This window comes from Lygodium microphyllum, chromosome 27 (genome assembly GCF_053477565.2).
Source record: "Lygodium microphyllum isolate KBCC chromosome 27, Lygodium_microphyllum_v1.1.10, whole genome shotgun sequence".
Lineage (NCBI taxonomy): Eukaryota > Viridiplantae > Streptophyta > Polypodiopsida > Schizaeales > Lygodiaceae > Lygodium > Lygodium microphyllum.
The window spans coordinates 71,480,013-71,502,317 of record NC_141161.1 but is presented as its reverse complement, the minus strand read 5'-3'; the positions used below and the strand labels follow the sequence as shown (position 1 = coordinate 71,502,317).

The following is a 22,305-nucleotide window of genomic DNA, read 5'->3' as shown; positions in this document are numbered from 1 at the left end:
CTTAAAACCTAATATTATTTGTTGTATTGGAATGGATCCATAAAAAGTCACTTAATTTTTTGCGAGCACAAGAAGTTGCAAACTTCTTGAGGTTCATAAGGGAAGGGGTATAAAATATTGAAACGAGATTTTGTGTAGGAAGCGAGGAAGAAAGAAACAGATCATGTCATATATTTTAGGAACCATATTAGTTTATGATAGATAAATTAAACTTGCTTTGACCAACATGTCTGTGATTTATCAAGTCTCAGTGGCAACATTAAGGTCAATAATTTGACTCGACACTAAATCAATGGGATTAGTGCCATAGTGTGCTGAAATGGTTTTTTAATCGATTAGAAATTGAGAAGATAGATTTGGAAACATTATTAAATGATTAATTAATATTAATCATTATCATGGATTGTGTTATAAAGCAAGATTGCCATTATGCGGTTAATGAACTTGTAGTAATACTAAGACTTGTCACAAGTTAATAAGAATTTCAATCGATCAACCAAAAAAAAAAGTAATTCATAGAGACATTTCTTCATGGGCAGAAATGGAAGAAAATAATAATAATAATAATAAGTGAAAAATATAATCAAGCAAAAGCAACCTTTTCAACACTAGCTATAATAACTATACTATAACTGTAAACAGGGGAAACAACGTTAAGGATTTAAAAAGCATCATGGTATTGCCTATACTTAATTAACTTTTGGTAATACCTTCATTATCATAACAAATAATAAGGGAAAGAAAAGAATAGGAAAATTTTTCGGTTGTTTGAAATGGTTTAAGGGTCCTCGTTGGTCAAACAAGTATGCGGCTTAAGCAACTGTTGAACATGTCGCATAAGCTACCATTTGATTCAAAATTGGTTTGGTTGAAGTATGAATCAAGGGAATTGGTCTTGCAAAAAATGAATGCTTGCTAAAAGGTTCAAAAGATGGATATTTTATTATTACCAAAATTTGTGATGTAACCTCAATGCCATATAATGGATGTTGAAGTGTCCAAGGAGTGCTACACGTGATACAATAGTTGTTGGAAGTTAAGAAAGGAGTTGTTGCTGACAAATGCAAATCCATGTTGATGTGTAGATGATTATACTATTAGTAATGATGTCAATGCTAGCTGGTAATGACTAAAACTAAGTGTGGAGTAGATGCTCGCTAATTATCCAAGTATCCCAAGGGCCAGAAGAGTGGCCAAATCAAATAGGAGAACTATAGTGGAATCAAGTGTAAGCTGTAGGGAAACATATTGATCTAATAGACTTGCTAATGCTATTGCTAAATGTGATGGAGCTCAAGAGGCTCTAAGGTACTCAAATAAGCCTCTTCAATGCTGAGAAGAAGCTTACACAAGCTAGGGAGTGAATGAGCAACAATGCTTACCCCTTCAACCTGAACCCATGGCTACCATGAGTGTAAATTGTAGGTATTCAAATCTAGGATGAAGCAATGTCAAGTGAAACTCCTCGATCAAGGCCCCGATACTAGTTAAAGGGAGAAGCCTGAGTGAGAGCACGAGCAAGTGAAAGCAAAGAGGTACAAGCTATGGAGAATGGAGCAAGAGAGCAAAAGAGAGACTCAAGATACATAAACTCCAATAGGCACAATGTGTAACCGGCCTTCCCTTATTCATTAGTCACTAAAAGTGTCATAAAGAATGAAGTGACAATGATATGCACCCACCACCTACAATGTATATGTATACGTGTACTAAAAGTGTAGTAAAGTGTAGTGAGTACATGGGCAACATAGACACAAGTGCCTTTATCCCCAAAGGGGATGGTATCATAAGTTTGATGCCTTTGTGCATTCATAGGGATAGTCTGCACAGTGATATGGATTTGTATCTTTACATAAAGAAGACTTGTGATGGTAGCCTTATTATTTTGGTGCTATATGTTGATTGTTGGGAGTGCTCATGATGAGCTAGATACTTTAAAGACAAAGATCAAGAAGAGCTTTGAGATTAAGAACATGAGGTTTGTATCTTACATACTTGGTGTGTACATTATGTGCAATCACTCTAAAGGTCTCCTCTACTTGTCACAAAAGTACATTTATAAAGTACTTGAGTAGTTTCATATGCAAAGTGGTAAGCCTACTAAAGGTCAATCAAGAAGATTTTCCCCGGTCAAATAATAAGAGGGTCGAGATGGCCAAGATCCCATATGCATCTGCAATGGGTAGCTAAATATATGTTATGATAGCCACTAGACCTGACATAGCATTTGCAATAGAAATGGTAACTTCCTATATGGCAACACCTAGCAAAGTGACATTGAGATATTGTAAAGGATATCATAAGGTACCTTAAGGGTATTGTAGATATGTGTGTTTATTATGGTAGCTAGAATACTGGAGTTATGGGATACAAAGACTTTGATTATGCAGGTATGTAGAACATGCATATAGTAGGAAGTCCATCTTTGGCTATGTCTTCACTTTTGTTGAAGGTGTTTCTTGAATGTCTAGGGTGCAGAAATGCACAGCCTTGTCTACTACCAAGACTAAGTACATTGCAACCACCACTAAGGCTTGCAAAGAGGCCTTATGGCTAGCCCATTTGGTTGTATACCTTGGTATGACTATGACTCCTACATTGCATTCGAACTCTAAGAGTGCTATTCAGTTGGTATGTAATGTGTTCTTTCATGTGAAGACTAATCATATTGATATTTGTTACCATATTATCAGAGAGGTGATTAAGGGCAAGTAGATAGATATTGTCAAGATCTCAACTAACAAGAATCCTGGAAATCTTCTCACTAAAAGTCTCTTAATGGAACATTATATCTTCCTTAAGAAGATGATAGGCATAGGATGAGATGATATCTATTCCTCATCCTATGGTACTATGTATGCAATGTACTTTGTTACTTTTCTTTTCCTATTTTCTCTATACTCAAATACAATTGTTTTTAAGTGGGAGATTGTTGGGGGTTTAAGGCTACATGTGCCTCACTGCCTACATTTACTTGTACTTATTATCTACATACCTATATACTCCAAGTGGCGACCACCCATCACTCACTTTATTCTCTCTTTTTTCTATGACAATAGGATAAGGAAAGGGGATCACACATTGTAACTATTGAAGTTCCCACATACTATCTGATTCTCTCTTGCTTGAACCTCTATAGCTCTTGCATCTTCTTGCTTCCGCTTAATACACTTTCACATCTTGCTCCACCTTTTAAATCATAGTATGACTAATGTAGGCCAATCTAATCTCCTATAGCGCAATATATGCTCCAACCAATGTTGCTCTACAGGAGTTAAAATTGTACTAGGCCACTAAAGAGGCAAGGGACATCTAGCAATAGTTCTCTTTATACCACAATTGTTCCCATTAAGCATACATTTTGTTAACTAGATTATGGTTTCTTGTCATTGGTGTCGTAGGAGGATCAAAGGCAAATAGGTTCATCTAGATGCTTATGCTCTGCAAGGCACCATAATGATTTGTTGAAGGAGAACAGGGAGGCCATATACACGATGCTTGATCTAAGAACTATCTTTAGGATGGTTACTTTCCCTACAAGAGGGAGGGAAAGAGCACTTATCTATTTGGTAACTTTGGTCTGAATTTTCTAAGAGTACCATTGAAACCTTTGTCTAGGTGTAAGCCCCACCCTCATATATGCATCTAAGCATCAAACAATCTCCCCAATCTTGGGCCACCTTGAAGCCATAGTTTAACATCCAAGCTTGAGGCTCTCCCCAAGAAAGGAGAAGTCACTCGGTTTTAGACTAATTGATGGCGAAGAAGGTAATTGTGCAAACTAAGAGACGACCCCCATCAGCCCATCCATAGGACTCTTTTCTATAGCAACAATTGAACCACTATCAACCTTTTCAAAGGAAAGGGCTTGGTTAAACTATCATTGATGTTGATGGAGGCAGATGTATTGGTAAATAATGAGTTCATCAAACTTACAAAAAATAGGGCTGAACTTGAACAATGACAATTTAATCCCTATGAAGGCACAGATGATACAGCCCTAAGCTTTGTCAAGTTCAATGTTGGCAAAGACAAAGTCCAGACCAGTGACATCATGCTAAGGTGATTGAGAAGAGAAGGTTGAGGATAGCATCTTGTATCCTCCATCCGAACATGAATCCGTACTGCTTGGGGTGTGCAATCCTCCCTAGAACATACTTGACTCTCATGGCCAGCGTCTAGGAAACCAACTTGCAGGTGAAGCTCAGCATGGTCAAGGAGCACCAGTCTAAGACACCTTTGTTTGCATCGAGGAAGTCGGCACGTTTGATGAAGCCCTGGTTGGCGACGTTCAACGTGAGGCCTGATTTCCTCATGGCATTCATCATATCCACCAAGTCAGCTCCTCCACCACTGGCCCTTGAGAAGGATATTTTTGGCTGTCTGAACAAGCATAGTCATCCTGCTTTTCCATGTAGTGCTCCATATCCCTCAGCAAGGCCTGCATAATGACATCATTTGGGAACTCAGAGAGGATCGTGATCAGCAGCATGTTCCTTGCCCGGATTGTGTCTTCGCACCCTTCCTACCGAGTGCAGCCGCTCTCTTTCCATGCTCCTTCGAGAATTGTGTAATAACACTCGAGGACTTCTGCCATCCATATTCAGGGGAAGCAGATAGATTCCTTGCGTGGTGCCATACTTCAGTCGCCTTCTTCAGGAAAATTCTGTCAGTCAGAAAGGAAGGATTGAACCCAAACAGCGACGATTCCTTTGTACTATGACCTGTAACAACCATGTCGAAGGCAGCTAGTACAGGAATATGATCTGAAGCAGTCACCTCGCTGAGGCTATGATAGGACACCCAACTGCTGAGCCACCATGCTCCCTGAGAGACATAGAGGCGATCAAATCTGCATGCATGCCACGTGGCGCCAACGTGCTTATGGTGCCACATGAATGGAATGTGGATACTACCCAGAGATAGGATTGCTAAGTCTCACAGATCACGAGAGTGAGATAAATCGTCCCATCCTTCTTTCTCTTCCATTACCATGTATCTCCAGCCATGGGAGTGAAACATGTCATGTTCCCATCTCCAGCTAGCAGAGCAGGGTAACTCTTCCCTCCACTATTCTTCTTACCTTGATTCTTTGGCTAGATAATCTCCTTCTTGGCTTTGCGATCAATATTTGGATATAATATCTGATATCGAGTATGGTTTTGCCCAATATGTTTGGCTTCTAAATTTCTTAGTTATCTCCTTGCATTGGTGGAAGGAATGGCATAAAGGAGCATCAACTTGTTTGCAAGCAAAAGCTCCAATGTGCTTGAGTGGGTAATCAAATTGCATCATGGTCTCTATCGTAAAGGAGTAGATTGCATGGTGGTGTCTATCACAAAGTTAATGAGGTAGATGCACTACAACAAAAGCATAGGAAGTGGAGAAAGATAAAGTTGATGTAGAGAAGCACTAGCTTGAACAAGTTGGGTAGGCCTTTGAGAAGATGAAGGCCTGGCTGAAATGACTTAGGTTGGCAACCACAGAGCCTTGACAAAGGCAAGAGTATGATGGATAGTCTCCATGAAGAAGTATCAAATGCTACAACAAAAGCATAGGAAAGGGAGAAAGATAAAGTTGAAGTAGAGAAGCACTATCTTGAACAAGTTGGATAGGCCATTGAAAAGACTTAGGACACGAAGGCTTGGTTGAAATGACTCACGTTGGCAACCAAGCCTTGACATAGCAAGAGTTTGATGGATAGTCTCCATGAAAAAGTATCATTGTTTTGAGGGACAAGCAAAGGTTTTAAAAATCATCATTTTGCACAACATTGCCCCCTAGCCTAAATGCTTCTACACAATATCAACCATGCATTTCCTTTGGCCTATATGTATTGATCTTACTTCTAAACAATACCATGAACCATGATACTTAATGTAGTGATTTTCTATTAGATTTCCTTGTCAAACACAATAAGAAACAATGTAGAAGAAAAAGAAAGTTTGACAAATTTCTAGAAAATATAATGATATTTGCATAAGAAATAAACCACTCAATGCTCCAATGCATGACATACAATACCATGAACCATAATACTTAATGTAGTGATTTTCTATTAGATTTCCTTGTCAAACACAATAAGAAACAATGTAGAAGAAAAAGAAAGTTTGACAAATTTCAAGAAAATATAATGATATTTGCATAAGAAATAAACCACCCAATGCTCCAATGCATGACATACATTACCATGAACCATAATACTTAATGTAGTGATTTTCTATTAGATTTCCTTGTCAAACACAATAAGAAACAATGTAGAAGAAAAAGAAAGTTTGACAAATTTCTAGAAAATATAATGATATTTGCATAAGAAATAAACCACTCAATGCTCCAATGCATGACATACAATACCATGAACCATAATACTTAATGTAGTGATTTTCTATTAGATTTCCTTGTCAAACACAATAAGAAACAATGTAGAAGAAAAAGAAAGTTTGACAAATTTCAAGAAAATATAATGATATTTGCATAAGAAATAAACCACTCAATGCTCCAATGCATGACATGTGCCCTTTTCTTACTTAAAGAATGCAAAAGGGCATTGTGCTCAACTTTAGGATGGGGTCAACATGAGGTCGATAATAAGAGATATATAGCCCAAAAAAGGCTTGTAGAATTTAATTACAGGCTCACAAAGCTATTGGATGTAATATAAGTGCCAATTGCCAAAGGCTCTTTATTCAACAAAGTATTTCTTCTTAGAGTATTTACCTTTGGTTCCATCAACTACAATCCTTGAGTATACTTTTGCAAAGTGGCACAACTAAGTACATCTCTTCTCGTAGAACAATAATAACCAAGTAAAAAAGGGGCTTGTGATTTCTGAACAAAGTTTTCTTATTGTATACCTATGGCAATTTGTACTATCTCACCACAAAGCTTTCTTCAAGCTCTACAAGCTTAGAATTTTCCTCTTACTAAGCACAATAGTTTGACTCATCAATTTGTGCACTGTAAATCATATAATTATAGTGGGAAATCACGATTTATTATTTTGTTCCTTCAAAACATAGAATGGGAAAAGTCAAGAATGTGAAAATCTTGGATTGGTAATAATGCATAAGTATATATTATTCTTCAAAAAATATAGTAAAATATTACGACTTCAATTGATGCGACATGATCTTAGACCATATGGCTAAGCTTTTTAAGGAAAATCTTGACGATCCAATGCTTAGACTAAAGCGCTCTAAGTAAAGCTAGGCAAATTTGAGCTAATACACCGAGGCACTCATTTGGGGCCCCACCTCTTTGAGTTCCAAAGGTAGAGGGGGGTTATCATCATCCTCTTAAACAAGGAAGACTAATATGAGAGCTTCTTGGTTGTTAAACACTATCTAAACACATTCAATTTGAATGAGAGTGTTACTTTGCACAATTCTTGATCCATCTTTGCCAAGTAGCTGTCTTGGCTATGGGGAACTCCTTCCACTTAATCTGAATGGACATAGAGATTATTGGGAGGATACTTTGAAGTCTCTACCATTCTTGCATACCAAGAGTTGTTTACCTTCTAGACTTTCCATTGCCTTTAGAACTAAGATAGGCTTGCCAACAACAAATGTCAACCAATCATCACACCTATGTTGCATCATTGAAGATACACATCTCTTTTCTTTGTCAAAAGTTTGGATCAGTTGGCTATCCATTCCATAGGATGCCACTGTGAGTTCTCAACATCCCAAATAGCTTGCCGTGTAGAAAAAGCATGGCTATGTAGGCCATGGGAAACCCTAGGGATTTTGTGGACTATAGCATTCATTCGTAGGCATATGGGTTCAACCATGGGCTTCTATTGTGGGAAGGGTCTCCCTATTTATTACTATGTGGTTTTTAGGTAGCATTGGCCATAATCTAATGCCAACTGCTCACCAAGGCTACACTTCATCCAACTACAAGATTTTGACTATTTAGCATAGCTCCAAATTGCCCAATGTAATTGAGCATCTCTACCAAATCAAGGCCACTTCCATTATTTCTAAAAAACTTATATTGGGAGACCATATGAGGTTGCAAACGTCCCTCTCTTCATGTTGAAGACAACTCCTTGATTTCCTCAAGAGTTAAGGGTCTATCCAACAAGAGAGCTTGCTTAGTCGCAATTGGTGTTGTAAAATCACCCAAAAACTCATGCAACCTCTACTCATACATCGAGACAAAACAAGATTCAAAGCCAACGATTGCTGCTAGATGCTCCTCAAAGACTTGGTAATGCAACTCTCATTGTGGATAGAAACCCCATGTTGACTTTCGATGCATGTACTGGTTTTTCTTTTTTGTTTGACCTTGAGAGCACTAAAAAAATAAATCATTGGGGTGCCATCACCATGTGAATGATCCCTATCCCTATACGTCATATTTAAAACACCTTGTAGGATTGATACCTTGCCCATTATTTGCATTTTGAGAAATTTCCATTGTTTCTACCTTGAAGCTAAATGTTAGCTTGAAATCATCTTTGATTAGTAACATTGAGCCTCCCTTGCCTCTATGGAAAGTATCAAAAAAAAAAAAACTTAGAATCCATGTATTTGAAAAGTTTTATAGACTTCACCATCCAATGTGACTTCTTCTAAAGCCCAAGCATGAGGCTTATACTTTTTAATGATTCCATATAGCACTTGCTTATGAAGATAGAGGCAAACACATAGAGATTCTAGGAGTAGAACTTTAACTTACACAAAAGACTCTCCCTCTCAATACATTGTAACCAACTCATCCAGTATATGCTTTGCCTTAGTGTTTCTTCATGTTCTCCTAACGATGTCTTGTTGCACGACTATCCCATTTGGATTACTTTTACTAATCTACCACCATGATTGAATGAGGAAGCAACCAACATTGCATCTACTTTCAATAAGGTGCTATATTCCCCTACTATTGCTAACTCATGGAGATTGCTCAAGGGAGATAGGTGAGTATGCATTCTACTTTCAATAAGGTACTATATTGCCTTAGTGTTCTTCATTTTCTCCTAATGATGTGTCATTGCACAACCATCCCATTTGGATTACTTTTACTACTCTACCACCATGATTGAATGAGGAAGCAACCAACATTGCATCTACTTTCAATAAGGTGCTATATGCCCCTTCTATTGCTAACTCATGTTGATTGCTCAAGAGAGAGAGGTGAGTATGCATTCTTTGGGATCATTATAACAAGTTCCCCCAAGTATCTACAGTTGCAAGACGCTAGAGGGATTAAAATCGTACTCGATGTTGAGTTTTCTACATTTGCAAATTTGCGCTATCACTACAAAGGCAACAACCACTTTGCACACACGTCTAGTTAAAGCAGCAATGGGTACTCCCAATGCAGAAAAGGAGAAATATGAGTAGTCCAACAACAAAGGCAACAACCATCAAAAGATGGATCAACCCTCAAGTGGATATAAGGCCAAGAAGGTAGTAATGGCCCAAAGTCACTTTACTAATATCCATGAAACTGATGAAGCACAAGGAGAGCAATAGGCATCCACCTCCAGAGCATCAGGTCAAAACATCATAGGAGGAGAAGCTCTCAAGAATAAGGAGAATCTAGACCCTAAAGCAACAAATGGAAAAGCAAGGCGCAAGAAGAGCACCCACAAGGTAGCTCTCAAGAAACTTCCAAAGTCCCCACTTGTTAATTGAAATAAATCTTGTATTGCTTTGCTTCCTTGTATTTTTTACATTTTCAAAAAGTAACAATGGTAGGACAAATATTAGATTGGGTTGCACTCTTCCTCTATAAGCTTCCTAATTAAATAGTGGTAGCGGTAGGCCCTTCTTCAAGCCCCTTTCATTCAAAACGCGCATGCCCCCTGCCACTGCCCCAACACCCCAAATGCACATAGCCCATTTAGAGGTTCAATCTCAAATTTTAGTTCACTTTCACCTTAGGTTTTTTGTACCCTTTTGAAAGATTTGATGCGTGCAACTATGAAGACTTCTCTTTTCACGATTCTTTGAAAACCACCCATTGTATTAGATTTCTAGATGCTATTTTCATGTCAAGCATGCATTCTTAACTAATTCAAGCACTTCACTCCATCTCTCCATAACTTGGAAGGCAGGCCCTCGAGATTTTTGTCACCTTGTTTGTGCTCATGAGGAGAAGATTTATTTACTTTTTCAATAGGTTCATCAGAACGAGCCTCCAGAAATTTTAAATCAATCCGGCCATTATTTAAATTTATCTGTCCTGTTCAGACTACTGGAGCAGCAATTTGAGATTCGGAATGCTTATGCCTAAGGTATGACTTTATGAAAGGCTCCAAATGCCCATCCATTACAGAAGAAATATCGGAAGTTTCAACATCTGTCCGTAAATCCTTCACCAACTTGTAAGGATGGAAGACATAATTTCGAATTTGTTGCCCCCATTCAGCCTTCACAGCATCACCTCGGATCTGTTTTATCTCGGATGCTCTCTGCTCTTCTGCTATCACGAGCAATTTTGCCTTGAGCCAGGCCAGGGCCCGGTTTTTGTTCGCCAGCTGGCTTCGTTCCTCTACGAAAGCGTTTGAACCCATTAATGTTTTTCAAAAATAAAAACTACCATCAAGTTTCAAATTACCACTACTGTCATCTAAAAAACATACACAAGCTTGAATGACAGTAAGCACTAAAGCTGCAAGAACCCAAGATATATAGATCACTGGAGGTTGCATCAGCTTAGGCAGTCCTGAGAATCCAGGACATAATTCAATTTCACTAAATCCTGCTCTAAAAGAAACAGCTGATAAGCTCCTATTCTGAGATGTGCCTCTCAATCATCCAGCATGCTTTAACAAAATTGTCCGTGCTAAGTGGACTTAGTGATATCCCCTGAACCACCAGGCCTTCCACAAAACCCCACCCCCCAATCTACCCATAATCAGGTGTACTTGCAGGTCCTGCTTCACAAGAAGATAAGGAGGTTGCAATATCAAGGCACATCTTAATGACATATTTTGCCATAACCTGTTTCCGGCAGGCCTCTCGATATCCAGATCCATACATACCTGTACATCGTACAGCAATGCCTGTTGGAATGTGCACTATTCGAACGGCAGTTTCTAGTTTGTTCACATTCTGTCCGCCTTTTCCTCCAGCTCGAGAAGTTGTAATTTCTATGTCTTCATCCGGTAACTCGACTTCCAAGGCACTCTCATCAAGGATAGGCATAACTTCAACTCCAGCAAAGCTAGTCTGCAATTCAAATATTGGCAAAGTATCAAGTCAAAGGCATCTTGATTCAATTACGTCATTGGTTATACCCAGAACTAACCTGACGCAAGCCCTTCGAATTAAATGGTGACTGTCGGACCAGCCGATGAGTTCCCTTTTCACCTGACAAGTAGCCATAGGCAAAGAGCCCTTCAAATTCTACCATTGCCGACTTAATTCCTGCCTCCTCTCCAGGGGACTTCTCAATCACTCTCGTCTTGTACCCCTGCCGATCTCCCCATCTCAGGTACATCCGTAGAAGCATTTCAGCCCAGTCCTGTGCTGCAGAGGGACACCAAGCTGTTCATTATATCAAAATAAGTACAACAAGAGCAACTGCTGAAGGAGAGAAACTGATTGTATTTTCTCACTAGCTAGGCATATACTTATTGGGCTGGTTGCATTTAACGCTGATGTGCACACACACACACACACACACACACACACATACACATGCATGCATATATGACTGCGTAAAAGACCTGAGCATCAGTGCCTCCTGCTCCTGCAGAAATCGTGAGACGTGCACCTTCTCTATCATAAGGGCCAGAAAGGAGTTTCTTTATTTCAAACTCTTCAAGTGTTTTTTTGAGAGAAGTAGCAATATCTGAAGCCTCTATAAGGAGTCCTTCATCTACTGTATCCATCTCCTCAAGTAGCTGCACTATCAACTGTGCATCATCCACCTGAATTCAGATATAATTTCATGTCGTTTGTTAGATACCTACTTATAGATACATGTTTCGTATGGAAAAACTACAATCTGGAAAGAGCTTTTGAAAACCATTTTGCAAAATATAAATGATGCATGGCCAAAACTTGGTAAGGAAATGCTCAGGTTGACCCTTCTCAACAATGATATTTACAACATCCAGTGTTACCATCACACATTATACCAGAAAGTACAAACCAGTCTTGGATTACATTCTAAGATACCTATCAGCAGACCTGTGCCAACAGACTAGAGGCAAACTTCAAAGGCTTACAGTTTCTCACCCAGTCTTTGTCGATATAAATCCAAAAAGAGACATCTACTACAGTGCACTGAATTCCTTCTGCATGCTGGTCCTTACTTTGATATGCAGTAAAAAGTTTGGTTTTATAGGAGGTGAATTACTGAAGTATCCACCTTGATCACAAGTTTTGAACTTTTCTATGGACTCTTTGGACTAGGTCCATCTGGTTGACACCGAATTTCAATCGACTATAGTCAGTTTCAATTTGATTTTTGTGCTATGCTACCACATTCATGCACCTAATGCCTCAATTTTCCTAGCTTCGGCATTTGAACTTTCTTTCCATTTCTATCAAATTGGTGACAATCTAGGGGCAGTGTCCAAACCAAGTCGATTGTAATAAGATGCCTAACATACTACCAATTTTTGTTACTAAGTGGTGACCAGCTGTGGTGAGACAAAGTTTGCCAATGCAAATTTGTATGTGCCCATCTTTCAGTCATTGATTCAATTAGCACTAATTGTGCCACTGCTGTTTGGTAATCTAATGTGAAAACTCTCTCTCTCTCTCTCTTTTCTCGATTTGTGCGTGTCATCCTTGCACAGGGGCCATGCTAATCTTCTCTGTATTGTTCCAATTTTATCAGATGCCTCCGAAGAGACCTACCTCTCTCTCTCTCTCTCTCTCTCTCTCTCTCTCTCTCCATATATATATGTATATATCCTAGATTTAACCCTAACCAAGGGTTAAACTATTAGTGAGGAACATGCCCCTGACTCCTCTTATGGTTACATGGCTATAAAGGCATTTAATAATTCTAACGCATCCTGCTCACAGTGACAACACCATGTGGGTACAAGGAAGTAGATCAATCACCAAAACAAAACATGTTCAAGACAAGATCCTTTGTGGAAAGTGCCTTAGTGGATATATCAGCCATATTGTGGGCAGGCCAATAGACCAAGCCAATATCCCCCACATGAAGCCGTACTAAACCTCAATGTGTTTCATGTGTAGATGAAACAGAGTTCCATGCCACTGCAATAGCCTCTGACTGGCAGTGTGAATAGGAGTCGGCTCCTCCATTGAAACATGTAGATTAGCCAACAAATGTCTGAAACAAATACACCCAACTGTAGAAGTAGAAGTTGGCTTGTACTTTGCTTCAATATTTGACAGATTGTTTCTTACAGTGCCACATTTGATATGGTGGATATGGTGTCATCATCTTTGCTGCTTTTATTGGAGACCTGTTCAAAATATGATTTGACCACATGATTACTTCCATCCAAAACTTAAGGGGCATCCCCTTCAAATTTGGCGAGTGGAGAGTTTGCATAGTGCATTCTGACTGATTCTCTGCTTTGGAATTTTTTGCCTGGAGAGATTGTCTATAAATGTGACAATGTAATAGTAAGCACCCAAAGATTGTGTACACATGCCATATGGATCCACAAACATCACTGTATATACTCTTTGAAGCTCTAACTACATCATACAGAAAAGAAAATCAGCCCACCTTATCAAGTAAAGAACCATCACAAATATGCTTTGTAGGTTTCTCCAAAGGGGGTAAACTTTAAAGTATCCACCACTTGAAACTTCTAGAAAAGCATAAGGATACCAAAGTTTGCATACCCCAAGCGAGTATGTCATAACTCCACATTTTGCACTACAAAGATAGAAGAGGAAAAAGCACAAGCATACTAACCAATGTGCTCAAATAACACAATGGTAAATGGTCTCGATAGGTTACAGGATGTGAGAGAGAGAGAGAGAGAAGAGAACTGTTTACGGAAAAAAGAGAGGGGAACTGTTAAAAGCTAAAATGGGGGGTGTGGGAGGGTATGTGAAGATGTGCTACGGTTTGCACAAAGAAAACACATAATAACTCAAACAATAACACAATAAACACAAGCCCTAAACACTAAACGCAAAAACACAAACACAAACACAAACAAAGAAGAAAAAAACTCTGAAGTGAATGAATCAATATTGTAAATGAATGAGACAATATACAGAATGCTCAAGGGCAGCGTTGTCCATTGTGGGAGCGTGCTGAGGGAGGTGTCGATGTGTGTTGTCCAATGAAGATAGATCCCAAGTGTAGTAACCACCAATCGAGGCTGAGGCTGATGAAGAAAAGTGCTGAAAACACAAGTCTCTCAGGCTGAAATTAGTAAGCATAGCAATGTAACCACCTAAAGATAATGGCAGTTGACCACAAGCAGTAGTGCAAGGCTAGGCGACAGTTGTAGACCACGTAGCAACAATCGTTGGGGACTAGACAGCTAGAGGAAGAGGACTCATGCCCGAAACTTGCAAGGCAAGGATAGGCTGAATGGTGGGCAGCCTATCTATTTATAGATGCAAAAGGGTCCTCCCAAATCAAGGTTTTGCTTATGGGACACAGAAACTCTCTAGGACCACGCATCATTTAATGAAACTTTTGGTAATTTACATGTTTTGGGGCTATTTCAAAGAGTTAATCAGTTTGTAATACATTTTTAACTCAACAAGAGGAACTGTTAAATATTGTTGGAAAGGGGGGGATATACATAGCTTCAAATGGCCGCATGCAAGCTGTGAAACATGTTTCGCTGGTGTTGAAACGCAAAACGCCTAAAAAAGCTGAATGTTTTGCTGAAACACAAAATGCCTAAAGCGGTTGAAAGTTTCACTAAACACAAAACACCCTAATATTGAAATGCGAAACGACCTAAGTTAAACAACTTACTAAAACATGATTTTTAAGTGGAAAAAATGGTTTTTCCTTGCTTTTTTGAGAGGTCTTGCACTCAATGTTTATAGGGCACCATTCTTATTGATCTTGTGTATCCAAAAAAAGACATCATTTGTTGACATGAAAGGATTTGCATGGTATAAATGGATAAGTTTGTAACAAACCTTTTGCATATCAATTGTTACCAAGACATATTGTCTCAATGATTCCAAATTAATTTGATGCTCATGAAAGGTAAGTTGTATTATTTAAGTGTTTCAAAATATGATTAAATGTTCATCTTTCTATTTAAGGGTGGCCAATGGCCAAAACGCCCTATAATTATACTTGGCTCGTCATTGAGGAGATGCCCAAGAGAAATTAAAAGTTTAGTCGCGAGCGGTCAAATTAACCAGAAAGCTCTAATGAATAAAACTATTACACTTAGATAGTCACATTGACTAAAAGCCCATATAATGAGTAGTTTCAGAAAGTGAAACCAAATGCTCATGATCAAAGTCACAAACCATAAATTGGTGAATCTATATAATAAAGCTCTCCAAAAGCTAAATTTGATGATTCTGTTTTTGGAAGTTGCTCAAATGAAAATTTTGTTCACATCAAAGACTCCGGAATTTCAAAAGGAACAATTTTATCTTCAGCAGCTATCTCAAATTCTTAATCATTTGAAAGATTTTTAGAGTAGAAAATTTTGATGTTTCTTTCTCTAGAAAAGTGACATGTGATATCTAGAAGAGGACATGTGTCATTTTGAAGAGGCAAGTATCCCTACACTTGTTCTTTTCAACAAACACTTGTCATTTGTAACCTCTACTTTTCACTTTTGAACACCCAAGCCCACACCTATATATTGGAGATCTCTCTCTTTATTTGAAATAAGCTCTCATTTGAAAGATTTTTAGAGTAGAAGAATTGGATGCTTCTTTCTCTAAAAAAGTAACATGTGACATCTAGAAGAGGACATGTGTCATTTTGAAGAGACAAGTATCCCTACACTTATCCTTTTCAACAAGCACTTGTCATTTGTAGCATCTACTTTTCACTTTTGAGCACCCAAGCCCACACCTATATATTGGAGATCTCTCTCTTTATTTGAAATAAGCTCTCATGCTGAAATTTCAGTCACATACTTTGTATCTCTCTCATCCAAGGAGCACTTTCTACTTAGTCTAATCTAATCCAAGTACTAAAGAAGAAAATCAGCTTATTGCCTGGAGTTTGTAGAAATTAGGGTTTCAAAACCCTAATTTTCAAAATTACAGCAAAGCAGCCCTTATGTATATAGTTTAAGCCCTTGTCTATATGGTTCAAGCATGTTGAGAATCATAGACATGAAGCTAGTTGGTTATGGTGGTCGCAAATCATAGAACCGAAACATGATAAAGAGAAGAGATTGTAACTCAAGTGAATTAGGTTCCAAGATAGATTAGCTTGGACTTGTAAACGCAATCTTGAGTGGCTCAAATCCTAGGAGTTTAAAAGCTCATTATCCACAAAAGACAAAAGGATGCAACAAACCCAATAGGTTAATTCAAGCAATGCAAATTCATTACAAAAGCATCTATCTCTTGTCTTCAAAGATAGCCAAAGGAATTCTTAACTACTTTCTTAGTAGTATGAGCACCTTGACACTAAAGATGACCATGCATCTTAAAAAATCCATCCCATTCAGCTATCAAACTCAACACAGCATATGTCTTGCTTGCTAGAGATCCAAATACCCCAAGCTACTACAATGAGAGATTCACCCACTTCCATATCAGTTGTGTGATCATCATCAAAGCTCACACCTATGATCAAAAAATCAAGTGTAGAAAGACAGTCAACCAACATATCAAAAGCCCTAAACATAAGATCTAGTAAGTTATAGCACATTGCCCAATAGCAATCCCTTTATAATGCCATTGCTTTATCCCCTATGATCATTCCAAAGCCATATTGTGTGTAAAAATGTATTTTCTAATAACATAAATAGAAGCAATATCCTAAAATATATTCCAAAAAGCGTAACAATGGTTCATGAGCAAAGAAACCTCATATGATAAAAAGTATTGCATCCCCAAAACTCACATTTCTTATTTGCTCTTCAAGAACCAAAGAGAATATCATGCATGAATCTGCATGTCACATGTTGATGCTTTCATAAACACTATGCTCCACTAGATGTCTCAATCACCCATAATAGTTGGTTCCCAAGACTTCTACCCAAAGCCATCCCAAGAGATCCACATTGTTTAACAAGACTTATGCTCATGGGCATGCCAAGAGATCCTCACTGGTGATACAACTTGAGCGTAAAGGCATTCCATTCAAAATACACAAGCATGCATTCTCTAACCAAATTCAAATTATAGACTAAGGTTAAGAAAGACTTAAGACTGAACGAGATAAATTGAAACTTGGAAACAAATAAAGTCCTAAGGAAGGATCTAAGCTAAGTTAAAGATGCCATAACGACCCCAAAGGATTGACTTCCTTTCAAGGAGGCAAATTAAGGCCTAACTTATGTTCATGACAACTTGATTGATTACATGGAACCCCATGCTAGAAAGCAAGTTACTTAGATAGACCCTATGCTTGGGCTTATATTGCAAAAGACTACTTGATGCATTTCCAAAGGATTGTTTGATTATTTGTGTATTCTAAGTCAAGATTATGCCAACAACACTGATTGATTTTGAGGAGCATGCTTGGCCTCCCCCGAGGCCAAACTCCAAGCTCTTTCATGAAGGAGTTGATTGTTTGCACCAAGTACTAACTAAGATGGGCACCAGACGCAAGAGCTCTCTCCATAGGGATTTATAGCTAGCTAAGGCATGAACACATTTATCCTTTTAAAGATGAGTCAAAAGTGTTATTCTACTCAACAATTTGTATGTATGGCTAAAAATTTGTCAGGATCTAAAAGTGGGGTACTCTTTTAATGCATACCTAATGATTTTGGAATAAAACACCAATACATAGTACCATATACACCTCAACGCAATGGTATAGTGGAGAGAAAAAATGTCTCTCATGGAGATGGTATGATGTATAATCAAAAGTCAAGCTTTGCCACATGGGTTTTGGCTTGAGACTATTACCCTACACTCTACTTACCAAACATAGTACACTAATATATAACACAACCTAAAGCAACGTGATGTCCTTGCATGTATCTGAGTCCATAGTAGTCTAAAAGATATAATACTCACTGCTCAACCAAGCATCTATACTCAACTATACAAAAACATAATGCCTAGAACCTTAATCATATTAGACTATAGGTCCCAAAGCCGCCACTAGATATCTAAGCCCATCTATACTAAAGGAGTGAAAGTGCTGCTCCTCTTAAGTATCAAGCAATGCTCCAAATTTGTGCTCTATTGAACCTGATTGAGCCACAACTAAGGCAAGCTCTAGCTGAAAAGCCTCAAGGCACAGCTTTTTTAGTTGCAGTTGTATTTATGTGCCACTATCCCATGTGAGCATAACCTCCCATAGGACCTACACTATGTAATGTGTCTCTTTGTTGAAGGCAATGAAATGCACTATGTAGGGTGTAAATTGGATATGGTAGATGGCATTCCTGGCAACAAAGTACAAGGGTACAAAGTGATATCCAACATTACCATCCCAAGATAGACGTGCTGACTTGCAGGTGGGTATAAGTCATGGTATGACAGTAGGATTCCTGTCAACAGAGTACCAAGGTGCAAAGTGGCATGCACTTGTGGATAGCTAACACATGGAATTGAAAAGGAAAGAGAATTGTAATTTGAAGCAAAAGAAATAGAATCTAAATCATCATGAGAAGTTGGAGAGACATGAGGGATTTGTGACGATTAACACCAACAACACGCTTAAATGAAGTAGAAGGTAATTGTAACTGGTAAAACTGCAGACACACATTTGCATCTAGAGCCTCCTCTATGGACATTAACATACTAAAATTGGTCATGGTCTCCACGGTGGCTTAAAATTGGATCTTGCCCAATAGGAGCAACAAATAAGGGTTTCAGGTCATACAAATTTTAAAAACATTTCTCTTTTGGCTTCATTGATCATGACAATGGCGCTATAAGAGGGTCATAGAAAACTATGATGTGTACTAAATCTCTATAAGTGAACCAACCTTGAGTCTAGCAACCATTACATTAGAGTATGCAGACCTATTTTATTGAACATGAGCCTAAGCCACTCTTTATCATATGTTTGGGCACTAAAGGTTCCCTCTACTTGTGTTTGTATAAAAGCACCCTTTGATACATTGTTACATCAGCAACAGCAAACTCTTTAATTGCATTCATTGTGCTCTAATGTGCTTTCATGTATGACTGCCTTTTGCAGCTTTCATTTTGTGTACTCCCTTATTAAATAGGTTTTGAACACAAATATCTCAGCCTTCTAACCAGCCAAAAATTAAAAACTATGTCTTTCATGTAACTGTAGACATTATAGTGCCTGAAGTTCACGAACACAAATATCTCAGCCTTCTAACCAGCCAGAAATTAAAAACTATGTCTTTCATGGAACTGTAGACATTATGGTGCATGAAGTTCACTCAAAAGTTGTTTTTCTCCCTTAAAAACAAAACAGCTATGGAGCTAAAAGTTGAAACATGTAAGCCTTCATTATCAACAAAAAAAGTCAATATCATTTTTTTCCTAAATGGAAACAGGAATCAGACGTCCCATACAAATAGGCTTGGCCATATGATATCCCTACAACAGATGTTAACAATTTGCAATTGCACTACTAACAAAGTAAAATCTCTAACCTTGGATTGAAGGTCGTTCATCTTTGCAATTTTCTCCTTAACCTCTGTCAGAGCTGACAGTATTTTTTGGGCTTTTGAAGGATCATCCCACAGTGAACTTTCAGCAGATTGATTCTCAAGATCAGCCAATTGTGCTTTGTCATGAGCAAGGTCAACAGTGTCTAGCAGTTCCTGAACAAGCTGTGCTACATTTTCTACATCTCTCCTTACAGAATAGAACTCTGCCAGAAACAAACAAAATGATTCATGATATTTGTCTATGACGCTTACTAGGAAACAAGTCTTTGAAAAGTATTAATTGACAATAATGGTTGACGATAGCTTCAACACTTGAAATTTGGGTAAAGAAGAAAAGAATTGCCGGCATTATGAAAGGCACCAGGTCCAAAATCTTACAACACTAGCCTGGTTATTAGATTCTGCACTCATGTTAATGTCATCTGCAATATAACTTCATCCACAGTTCATCCCGTCCTTGTAGAAAATTAATACTACCAGTCCTGTGGTCTGAAATAAGAAGGGATGATAACAACCTGCCCTTAAGCATTCATACTAGGCTGTGGATCTTCATCTGCAACATTTGCGTGAGTAAATCACTGAGCTTCAGATACAACTAAAAGTTCTCTGGCTTGTTTTCTCACTCAATTCAGCGCCAAACACAATAGAGTATGTGATCGGGGGAGTGGTAGCCCCGGGTCTATTTGACCCCAGGTTTCATTAGTGCATTGTCGTGTTCATTTTCCATGTTACGCCTTCAGAATACATGTATGTCCCGTTATTTTCCATTCCATGAAAATCATCGTTTCCAAAACGGATTGAATCCCGTTCTGGCTGTGCTAAACAAAATTGAAGAGCTCAAAGTACGGCCTATTGTTTAGAAACAGTAATAGAATTTTCCATTTTACGCCTGCAGAATACATGTATGCCCTGTAATCTCCCATTCCGTCAAAATCATCGTTGCCAAAACGAATTGAATCCTGTTCTATTTGTGCTAAACAATTCAAGAGCTTAACCTACAGCCCATTGTTTGCAAAGGTAACAGAATCCTGTTCTACTTGTGCAAAACAAATGGAATAGCCTAACTAAAGACGATCGTTTACGAAAGCAGGACCTAGCTCTTTGCTGCCGCTGCTCGAAGGACCGTCGGTGGAGGTGAGGACTGTGCTCCTGCAAAGCCATGTCCCTGGAGCTGTCTGAAGACGAAAGACTCGAGGCTCGTTGGTGAGCAGGCGACAAGAAGACGGTGGCAGGCAAGGTGGTGTCTTCAACACGGGGCAAGGGGAGATGTTCTGATGATTGGGATAGAGAAGGGAGCTCGCTGAACGAGCCATGGCCATTGCTTGCATGCTATCTTTCGCACTGGAATCTTTTTCCACAAGTCAATTTTTTTCTTTTAAAAAAAGTAATAGTTTTTAAAAATAAAAATTACATTTAAGTTTCTCACTCAACACAATGATAAGTAAATGTCGACCGTCTTGCAAAGAAAGAGAAACAAATACATGGTGTTGAGTGTTGAAATGACTTGTTTTTTGATTAATTTATGTTGTTTTTGAGAGCTGAATGGTTGATTTTATGAGATGATTGATTGGTTTGAAAGTGTTTTGGATGGGTTAGAATGGTTTTATTGAGTTCATGATGTTTTTCAGTGGAGATGTGATGTTCTGATAGGTTTTGATTGGTTCTATATACCTTCTGTATAGCTTCTGTTTTGTTCTAATTGTTTCCTGTATGAAGCATGGATTGATGATTGATGAAGATTGAGATCTTGTGAAAGCTTATTGAGTAGTTTTTGAGAGTTTGGGATGGTTTGAGTATGAGTTATGAGGTTTTGATGACCTTTTGTAACCATCTGTAGGTCTTCTGTAGAGCTTCTGTCTATGTACTGTCTCTGTACTGTAGCTGTTCTGGTACTGTACTGTGACTGTTCTGTATGCTTATGTATGTGTTCTGTTGGATGAGAGTGTAGCTTGGGAAAGTTTTCTAGCCTTGAAAAGAGGTAAATACAAGTGCAAAAGAGCTAAAAGAAGTGGAAGAAGTAGCTACTGAAGACTCAAGTAAATACTGAAGTGAAGTGACAGTAGTGAGCTATGAAAAGACACTGTAGTGACTCTGGTGACTCTTCATATCAGACATACCTCTTGGGAGGGGTATCCACGACCTAAAAAGAATTATTGTGAGTGATTATGAGAGATTGTAGTGAGGATATGATGTATTATTGATGGAGAGAGAGAGAAAGAGTCAGAGATAGTCAATTCTATTAAAACAGAGTGATTGTATATGAGAGATTGAGAGAGAAGACTATGAAGATATTGAAGATAAATACCATGTGATGTATTTCCATTCAAAGATGGTGTATTCCTTTGCTTTCTTTGTTCTATTGATGGATTTTGTGAAGATGTTGAAGAATATGGTTGATTCTATCAAATCCGTGGGAGATCTACATGATGTTGCATAAAGATTTGTTGTGACTGGTGTTCTTTTCTTCATTGTGATCATATAAAACCTAATAAACAAGCTTGTTAATATTACAAGATAGATTTTCTTGCAAGAGAATTCTCTTTTCCTTGGTATTCCTCTTGGGGCTCCATGTTTTTGGTGCGTAGCCGGGGAAACTTGCCATCAACAAATACCAGAAGAGGTTGAAAATG

The 22,305-nt window shown here is 38.3% G+C and overlaps 1 protein-coding gene and 1 pseudogene across 1 annotated transcript; both read right to left on the bottom strand.

Moving 5' to 3' along the window:
* Positions 1-10,153: 10,153 nt before the first annotated feature.
* Positions 10,154-21,022, bottom strand: HCF109 (high chlorophyll fluorescent 109). Its single transcript, XM_087669466.1, has 6 exons — positions 20,769-21,022; positions 19,658-19,878; positions 11,681-11,884; positions 11,260-11,475; positions 10,994-11,180; positions 10,154-10,500 (listed from the first exon to the last, which is right to left on the bottom strand). Exons 1-6 carry the CDS (start codon positions 21,001-21,003, stop codon positions 10,196-10,198), a joined length of 1,368 nt encoding a protein of 455 aa, XP_087525592.1. The 5' UTR covers positions 21,004-21,022; the 3' UTR covers positions 10,154-10,195.
* On the bottom strand, positions 12,707-12,817 carry LOC148012454 (U6 spliceosomal RNA; annotated as a pseudogene).
* Positions 21,023-22,305: the final 1,283 nt, after the last annotated feature.

Bases quoted from the DNA above. Each gene is read 5' to 3' on its own strand.
- HCF109 (XM_087669466.1), bottom strand. From the start codon at position 21,003: ATGCAAGCAATGGCCATGGCTCGTTCAGCGAGCTCCCTTCTCTATCCC. The intron at 11,476-11,680 runs GTCTTTTACGCA...TCTGCAGCACAG, and splicing joins CAGGAGGCACTGATGCTCAG to GACTGGGCTGAAATGCTTCT. The intron at 11,181-11,259 runs GTTAGTTCTGGG...TTTGAATTGCAG, and splicing joins ATTCGAAGGGCTTGCGTCAG to ACTAGCTTTGCTGGAGTTGA.